At 51.8% G+C, this 9255-nt stretch overlaps 1 protein-coding gene across 4 annotated transcripts in view; it reads left to right on the plus strand.

Annotated features, from left to right (window-relative positions):
* LOC132322820 (E3 ubiquitin-protein ligase RNF31-like) overlaps positions 1 to 8485 on the plus strand; it is a 33319-nt gene extending 24834 nt beyond the window's left edge. For 3 of the 4 annotated variants that reach the window (XM_059837527.1, XM_059837525.1, XM_059837528.1), the window contains 5 exons: positions 346 to 576; positions 3757 to 3928; positions 4854 to 4952; positions 6323 to 6413; positions 8351 to 8485. In XM_059837527.1, coding sequence (XP_059693510.1) covers positions 346 to 576; positions 3757 to 3828 — 303 coding nt within the window. In that variant the 3' untranslated portion in view covers positions 3829 to 3928; positions 4854 to 4952; positions 6323 to 6413; positions 8351 to 8485. Of the gene's footprint in view, positions 1 to 345; positions 577 to 3756; positions 3929 to 4853; positions 4953 to 5878; positions 5963 to 6322; positions 6414 to 8350 lie in introns of those variants that run through there. The other variant, XM_059837526.1, reaches the window with a different exon arrangement.
* The last annotated feature ends 770 nt before the right edge of the window (positions 8486 to 9255 follow it).

Below are 9255 nucleotides of genomic sequence, written 5' to 3' on the forward strand. Positions count from 1 at the left end.
GGGATGAACTGGGAGTGAATTTGGGCTTACTGGGATTAACTGGGAGGAGGTTTGGCCTTACTGGTTTGGGATTTTTCCTTACTGGTTTCATTTATTCCTTTACTAGTCCGTACTGGTTTATACTGGTTCATACTGGTTTATACTGGTTTATACTGGTATGGTTACTGGGATGAACTGGGATGAATTGAGAGTGAATTTGGGCTTTTTGGGATGAACTGGGAGGAGGTTTGGCCTTACTGGTTTGCGATTTTTCCTTATTGGTTTCATTTATTTCCTTACTGGTTTATACTGGTTCATACTGGTTTATACTGGTTTATACTGGTTTCTACTGGTTTCTGCCCCCAGGCCCTGGTCCGTCAGATCCTGGCCACCCTGCCCGTGGCCAGCTGGGGCCGGGCCTTGCTGGTGGCCAGCCTGGGCCGCGAGCTGGGCCTGGGGCTGCTGCCGGCTCCCAGTAAGGAGCCCTTACTGGTGGAACTGGTGGAGGCGGTGGGGTCCTGCCCGGACAGGGCTGCCCTGCGCAGGCGCCTGCGCTGCGAGTGCGCCGTCTGCGGCTGGGGGCTGCCCCGGCAACTGGTGAGCACTGGGAGGGACTGGGAGGGACTGGGAGGGGAGTGGGGGGGACTGGGAGGGACTGGGAGGGACTGGGAGGGACTGGGATGGACTGGGAGGGACTGGGAGGGACTGGGATGGACTGGGAGGGGACTGGGAGGGAACTGGGAGGGGAGTGGGGGGGACTGGGAGGGGATTGGGAGGGGACTGGGAGGGGAGTGGGAGGAACTGGGAGGGACTGGGATGGGGGTGGGAGGGACTGGGATGGACTGGGATGGACTGGGAGGAGATTGGGAGGGACTGGGACGGGACTGGGAGGGACTGGGAGGAGATTGGGAGGGACTGGGAAGGACTGGGATGGGGGTGGGAGGGACTGGGAGGGGATTGGGATGGACTGGGAGGGAACTGGGAGGGACTGGGAGGGAGTGGGATGGACTGGGAGGGAGTGGGATGGACTGGGAGGGACTGGGAGGGACTGGGAGGGACTGGAATGGGGGTGGGATGGACTGGGAGGGGACTGGGAGGGACTGGGAGGGGATTGGGATGGCCTGAGAGGGAACTGGGAGGGACTGGGATGGGGTTGGGAGGGACTGGGATGGACTGGGAGAGGATGGGAGGGGACTGGGAGGGAGTGGGATGGGGGTGGGATGGACTGGGAAGGACTGGGAGGGACTGGGAGGAGACTGGGAAAGACTGGGAGGGACTGGGAGGAGACTGGGAAAGACTGGGAGGGACTGGGAGGAGACTGGGAAAGACTGGGAGGGGATTGGGAGGGACTGGGATCAAACTGGGAGGGGACTGGGATGGACTGGGAGGGAGGTGGGAGGGACTGGGAGGGACTGGGAGGGACTGGGAGGGGATTGGGATGGACTGGGAGGGACTGGGAGGGAGTGGGAAGGACTGCGATGGACTGGGAGAGGATGGGAGGGACTGGGAGGAGACTGGGAGGGACTGGGATGGACTGGGATGGACTGGGAGGGACTGGGAGGGACTGGGATCAAACTGGGAGGGAATGGGATGGACTGCTTTAAACTGGGAGGGAGTTAAAGGGTTAAAATGGGGGAAATGTGGACTTGGTGTTACTGGTTTGTACTGGTTTCTACTGGGACAGCACGGTTTGGACTGCGAGGGGTTTGGGGTAAACTGGGAGGGACTGGGAGGGAATGGGATCAAACTGGGAGGGACTGGGAGGGAATGGGATCAAACTGGGAGGGACTGGGAGGGACTGGAAAAGAGTTAAAGGGTTAAAAATGGTGGGAAAATGGGGATTTGGGGTTACTGGTTTGTACTGGTTTGTACTGGGAAGGGACCTGGAGTTACTGGTTTTGGGCTTGGGGTTACTGGGAGGGGACTGGGAGGGACTGGGATAAACTGGGAGGGAGTTAAAGGGTTAAAATGGGTGAAACGAAGGAAATCGAGATTTGGGGTTACTGGTTTGTACTGGTTTTTACTGGGAGGGGACTGGGATGAACTGGGGGCTTACTGGGGGCAACTGGGAGCTACTGGTTTGTACTGGTTTGAACTGGTTTGGCGCTTCAATGGCTGCCGTTCCCTCAGTGACCACTGGGGGCAGCAGCCCCATTCACCCCAATGGAACTGGGATGAACTGGTTTATACTGGTTTATACTGGTTTGTGGGTACTGGGTCTTACTGGAGGCTTACTGGGGGCTTACTGGGATGAACTGGGAATGGGTTTGGGGCTACTGGTTTGTACTGGTTTGAACTGGTTTGGTGCTTTAATGGCTGCCATTCCCTCAGTGACCACTGGGGGCAGCAGCCCCATTCACCCCAATGGAACTGGGATGAACTGGTTTATACTGGTTTATACTGGTTTGTGGGTACTGGGGCTTACTGGAGGCTTACTGGGGGCTTACTGGGATGAACTGGGAATGAATTTGGGGCTACTGGTTTGTACTGGTTTGAACTGGTTTGGTGCTTTAATGGCTGCAGTTCCCTCAGTGACCACTGGGGGCAGCAGCCCCATTCACCCCAATGGAACTGGGATCCAAACTGGGATCAGAGCGGTTCCTTACTGGTTCTTACTGGTTTATACTGGTGTGGGGCTACTGGGGGTTTGTTGAGATGGACTAGGGGCTTACTGGGAGCAACTGGGAGCAACTGGGAGCTACTGGTTTGTACTGGTTGGGTGCTTTAATAGCTGTAGTTCCATTGGGATTTCAGTGGTTTATACTGGTTTGTACTGGTTTGTACTGGTTTGTTCTTATTGGGAGTTCCTGGGGGCTTACTGGGATGAACTGGGAGGAGGTTTGGAGCTACTGGGATGAACTGGGAGCTACTGGTTTGAACTGGTTTGGTGCTTTAATGGCTGCCATTCCCTCAGTGACCACTGGGGGCAGCAGCCCCATTCACCCCAATGGAACTGGGATCCAACTGGGATCAGAGCGGTTCCTTACTGGTTCTTACTGGTTTATACTGGTGTGGGGCTACTGGAGGATTACTGGGATGGACTGGGGGCTTACTGGGAGCAACTGGGATGAACTGGGAGCTACTGGTTTGTACAGGTTTGGTGATTTAATAGCTGTAGTTCCATTGGGATTTCAGTGGTTTATACTGGTTTGTACTGGTTTGTACTGGTTTGTTCTTATTGGGAGTTCCTGGGGGCTTACTGGGATGAACTGGGAGGAGGTTTGGAGCTACTGGGATGAACTGGGAGCTACTGGTTTGAACTGGTTTGGTGCTTTAATGGCTGCAGTTCCCTCAGTGACCACTGGGGGCAGCAGCCCCATTCACCCCAATGGAACTGGGACCAAACTGGGATCAGAGCGGTTCCTTACTGGTTCTTACTGGTTTATACTGGTGTGGGGCTACTGGAGGATTACTGGGATGGACTGGGGGCTTACTGGGAGCAACTGGGATGAACTGGGAGCTACTGGTTTGTACAGGTTTGGTGATTTAATAGCTGTAGTTCCATTGGGAGTTCAGTGGTTTATACTGGTTTGTACTGGTTTGTACTGGTCTGTTCTTATTGGGAGTTCCTGGGGGCCTACTGGGATGAACTGGGAGGAGGTTTGGAGCTACTGGGATGAACTGGGAGTTACTGGTTTGAACTGGTTTGGTGCTTTAATGGCTGCCATTCCCTCAGTGACCACTGGGGGCAGCAGCCCCATTCACCCCAATGGAACTGGGACCAAACTGGGATCAGAGCGGTTCCTTACTGGTTCTTACTGGTTTATACTGGTGCAGATGCAGTGGCTGCCGGGCTGCTCGTGCCCGCTGTGCCCCGAGTGCTTCCGGCTGCACTTCACGGTGGGCTGAGGGAGAGGGGGGTGGGCGCCCTGGGCTGCCCAGCTGCGGCCGGCCCGACCTGCGCGACGACGCCCAGCGCCTCTGGTACTGGTCCACGCTGGAGCCCGCGGTACTGTTTATACTGGTTTATACTGGGAGGGGGCCGGGAGGGACGCTGGGGGTCACTGGGGTGAAGTTTGGGGGGATTTGGAGGAAGTGGGAAGGAGTTAAAGGGTTAAAAATGGGAGAAAAGGAGGGAAAATGGGGATTTGGGGTTACTGGTTTATACTGGTTTGTACTGGTTTGGGACTGGTTTATACTGGTTTGTACTGGGAGGGGGTTGGGGGTGCACTGGGGGTCATTGGGGTGAAGTCTGAGGGGTTTGGTGGGAGTTAAAGGGTTAAAAAGGGGAGAAAAGGAGCGAAAATGGGGATTTGGGGTTACTGGTTTATACTGGTTTGTACTGGTTTGGGACTGGGGCTTACTGGTTTATACTGGTTTATACTGGGAAGGCACTGGGAGGGAGGTGGTGGGAGGGGCTGGGGTGGAATTTGGGGAGATTTGGAGGGAATTCAATGGGTGAAAATGGTGAAAAAAACGGTTTAAAATGGATGGAAAAGGGTTAAATTGGGATTTGGGGTTACTGGTTTGTACTGGTTTGTACTGGTTTGTACTGGTTTGCGACTGGGGGTTACTGGTTTGTACTGGGAGGGGACTGGGAGGGTTTGGGGGTCACTGGGGTGAAGTTTGGGGGGATTTGGAGGGGATTAAAGGGTTAAAAATGGGTGGAAAACGTGGAAAACAGGGATTTTCTTATAATGGTTTATACTGGTTTGTACTGGTTATACTGGGAGGAGTTGGGAGGGGTTACTGGTTTGTACTGGGAGGGGACTGGGACAAACTGGAAGGGATTTGGGGCACTGGGAGGGAGTTAAAGGGTTAAAAATGGGCAAAAAAAGGTGAAAATGGGGATTTCTTTATACTGGTTTATACTGGTTTATACTGGGGAGCTCTTACTGGTTCATACTGGTTTGTACTGTTTATACTGGGAGCAGCTGCGGCGCTGTCTGGACCCCGACACCTTCGGCCTGGTGACCCGGAAGTTGACGGAGCTGGAGCTGCTGAGGGACCCCCAGTTCCTGTGGTGCCCCCATGTACTGGTTTATACTGGTTTATACTGGTTTATACTGGTTTATACTGGTTTATGCTGGTTTGGGCTCGGGGGTTACTGGTTTGGACTGGGAGGGGGCTGGGAGGGGGTTTGGGGTTACTGGGGAGGGACTGGGATGGACTGGGATGAACTGGGAGGGGATGTGGGGTTACTGGTTTATACTGGTTTATACTGGTTTGTACTGGTTTGGGGTCTGGGGTTGGTGGAGGGTTACTGGTTTATACTGGGATGAACTGGGATGAACTGGGAGGGAATTTGGGGTTACTGGTTTATACTGGGATGAACTGGGAAGGATTTGGGAGGGGATTTGGGGTTACTGGTTTATACTGGTTTCATACTGGTTTGTACTGGGTTATACTGGTTGGGCATTTCCCTTACTGGTTATACTGGTTTATATTGGTTTATACTGGTTTATATTGGTTTATACTGGTTTGGGTTTTTCCTTACTGGTTTATACTGGTTTTTACTGGTTTATATTGGTTTATACCAGGTTGTGTTTATGCCTTACTGGTTTATACTGGTTTATACTGGTTTGGATTTTTTCTTCCTGGTTTATACTGGTTTATACTGGTTTATACTGGTTTATACTGGTTTATACTGGTTTATACTGGTTTGGATTTTTCCTTACTGGTTTATACTGGTTTATACTGGTTTATACTGGTTTATACTGGTTTGTGTTTTCCCTTTAATGGTTTATACTGGTGTCTACTGGTTTTTGTTTATCCCTTACTGGTTTATACTGGTTTATACTGGATTATACTGGATTATACTGGTTTGTGTTTATCCCTTACTGGTTTATATTGGTTTATACTGGTTTATACTGGTTTATACTGGTTTCCTCCCTCGGGCTGTCCCCAGTCCGAACTGGGAGCCTCCAGTATAAACCAGTAAGTCCCAGTTTGCTCCCAGTGCTCCTTCGGGTTCATCTGGGAGCCTCCCAGTATAAACCAGTAAGTCCCAGTTTGCTCCCAGTGCTCCTTCGGGTTCATCTGGGAGCCTCCCAGTATAAACCAGTAAGTCCCAGTTTGCTCCCAGTGCTCCTTCGGGTCCGAACTGGGAGCCTCCCAGTATAAACCAGTAAGTCCCAGTTTGCTCCCCAGTGCTCCTTCGGGTTCATCTGGGAGCCTCCCAGTATAAACCAGTAAGTCCCAGTTTGCTCCCAGTGCTCCTTCGGGTTCATCTGGGAGCCTCCCAGTATAAACCAGTAAGTCCCAGTTTGCTCCCAGTGCTCCTTCGGGTTCATCTGGGAGCCTCCCAGTATAAACAGTAAGTCCCAGTTTGCTCCCAGTGCTCCTTCGGGTTCATCTGGGGAGGCCTCCCAGTATAAACCAGTAAGTCCCAGTTTGCTCCCAGTGCTCCTTCGGGTTCATCTTCGAGGCCGAGCGGGGCCCGGCCCCAGTGTCCCCAGTGCCGCCAGTGCTGCTGCCCCCGCTGCCAGCTCCCGGTACTGGTTCTTACTGGTTTATACTGGTTTGGGGTTGGGGGTTACTGGTTTGGACTGGGAGGGAACTGGGAGGGACTGGGAGGGGGTTTGGGGTGCTGGGAGGGAGTGAAAGGGTTAAAAATGGGAAAAAAGGGAAAAAGGGGGAATTTTTATACTGGTTTGTACTGGTTTGGAATTAGGCGTTACTGGTTGTACTGGTTTGGGGTGTGGGGTTACTGGTTTGTACTGGTTTGTACTGGTTTGGGGTTGAGGTTACTGGTTTATACTGGTTTGTACTGGTTTGGGGCTGGGGTTACTGGTTTGTACTGGGAGGGGACTGGCAGGCGTTTAAGGGCGGTGGGAGGAGTTTAATGGCAGTGGGAGGGGCTTAAGGGTGGTGGGAGGGGTTTGATGACCATATATGGGCATTAAAGAGTGGTGGGAGGGGTTTGAAGGTGGTGGGAGGGGCCTAAGGGCAGTGGGAGGAGTGTGATGACCATATATGGGCATTGAAAGGGTGGTGGGAGGGGTTTGAAGGTGGTGGGAGGAGCCTAAGGGCAGTGGGAGGGGTTTGATTACCATATATGGGCATTAAAGAGTGGTGGGAGGGGGTTTGAAGGTGGTGGGAGGGGTTTAAGGGCAGTGGGAGGGGCTTGATGACCATATATGGCATTGAACGGTAGTGGGAGGAGTTTCAGTGGCATGGGAGGAGCCTTAAAGTGTTTTGGGAGGGGCTTAAAGGTGGCGGGTGGGGCTTGATGACCATATATGGGCATTGGAGGGTGGTGGGAGGGGTTTGAAGGTGGTGGGAGGGGCCTGATCGACCATATATGGGCATTGAATGGTTGTGGGAGGGGTTTCAGTGGCATGGGAGGAGCCTTAAAGTGTTCTGGGAGGGGCTTAAAGGTGGTGGGTGGGGCTTGGTGACCACATATGGGCATTGGAGGGTGGTGGGAGGGGTTTAAGGGCGGTGGGAGGAGTTTTAAAGTGGTGGGAGTGGTTTGATGACCATGTATGGGCATAGAACGGTTGTGGGAGGGGTTTAAGGTCAGTGGGAGGAGTTTGATGACCATATATGGGCATTGAGGAATGGTGGGAGGGGTTTCAAGGTGGTGGGAGGGGTTTAAGGGCAGTGGGAGGGGCTTGATGACCATATATGGGGCATTAAAGAGTGGTGGGAGGGGTTTGAAGGTGGTGGGAGGGGGTTTAAGGGCAGTGGGAGGGGCCTGATGACCATATATGGGCATTGAATTGGTTGTGGGAGGGGTTCAGTGGCATGGAGGAGCTTAAAGTGTTCTGGGAGGGGCTTAAAGGTGGTGGGTGGGGCTTGGTGACCACATATGGGCATTGGAGGGTGGTGGGAGGGGTTTAACGGCAGTGGGAGGAGTTTAATGACCATATATGGGCATTGGAGGGTGGTGGGAGGGGTTTAAAGGTGGTAGGAGTGGTTTGATGACCATATATGGGCATTGGAGGGTTGTGGGAGGGGTTTAAGTTGCATGGGAGGGGCCTAAGGCCAGTGGGAGAGGTTTGATGACCATATATGGGCATTAAAGAGTGGTGGGAGGGGTTTGAAAGTGGTGGGAGGGGCCCTAAGACCAGTGGGAGGGGTTTAATGACCATATATGGGCATTGAACGGTAGTGGGAGGGGTTTTAGTGGCATGGAGGAGCTTAAAGTGTTTTGGGGGGGAGGGGGGGCTTGATGACCATATAAGGGCATTAAAGACAGTGGGAGGAGCTTAATGGTAATGGGAGGGGCTTTAACATTCTGGGCGTGGCCTAATGCCCATATATGGGCATGGGGAGCCATTTTTTTGCAGTTTTTTCGTGCCATTTTCGGGGATTTTGGGGCCGTTTTGGGGTGGGATTTTTGAGGGGGATTTTTGAAAATTCTGTGAAACATTTTGGGTGAATTTGGGGCGGTTTTGGGTCTGATTTTAACCCCTCGTTTGGCCAGTGGGAGCCACGGCACGCCTCGATGTCCTGCGCAGAGTTCGGGGCCTGGCTGCGCTCCAGGGACCCCCCGGGACCCCCCCAGGGGCTGGGGGCTTTCCTGGGGGACACCGGCATCGGTGAGGAGCCACGGACTGGGGGGGAAACGGGATTTGGGGAAAAAAAGGGAAAAGTTTGGGGAAAAATTTGGGGAAAAATGGGAATTTTGGGGAAAAAAATGGGATTTTTTAGGGGAAAAAATGGGATTTTTTTGGGGAAAAAATGGGATTTTTTGGGGGAAAAATGGGATTTTTTGGGGGAAAAAATGGGGAATTTTTTAGGGGAAAAATGGGGGAATTTTTAAAGGAAAAATGGGATTTTTTGGGGAAAAAAAGGGATTTTTTTTAGGGGAAAAAATTGGGAATTCTTGGGAAAAATGGGAATTTTTAGGGAAAAATGGGATTTTTTGGGGGAAAAATGGGGAATTTTTTAGGGGGAAAATGGGATTTTTTAGGAGAAAAATGAGATTTTTTTGGGGAAAAAAAGGGATTTTTTGGAGAGAAAAAATTGGGATTTTGGAGGGAAAAATGGGGAATTTTTGGGGAAAAAAAGGGATTTTTTAGGGGAAAAAATTGGGAATTCTGGGGAAAAATGGGAATTTTTAGGGGAAAAATGGGATTTTTTGGGGGAAAAATAGGGAACTTTTTAGGGAAAAAATGGGATTTTTTAGGGGAAAAAATGGGATTCTTTATAGGGCAAAAATTGGGATTTTAGAGGGGAAAATGGGGAAAATTTGGGGAAAAAATGGGATTTTTTAGGGGAAAAAATGGGAATTTTTGGGGGAAAAAATGGGATTTTTTAGGGAAAAAATGGGAATTTTTAGAGGGAGAAATTGGGATTTTAGAGGGGAAAATGGGGAATTTTTGGGGA

The sequence above is a fragment of the Haemorhous mexicanus genome, unplaced genomic scaffold, assembly GCF_027477595.1.
Source record: "Haemorhous mexicanus isolate bHaeMex1 unplaced genomic scaffold, bHaeMex1.pri scaffold_146_ctg1, whole genome shotgun sequence".
Taxonomy (NCBI): domain Eukaryota; kingdom Metazoa; phylum Chordata; class Aves; order Passeriformes; family Fringillidae; genus Haemorhous; species Haemorhous mexicanus.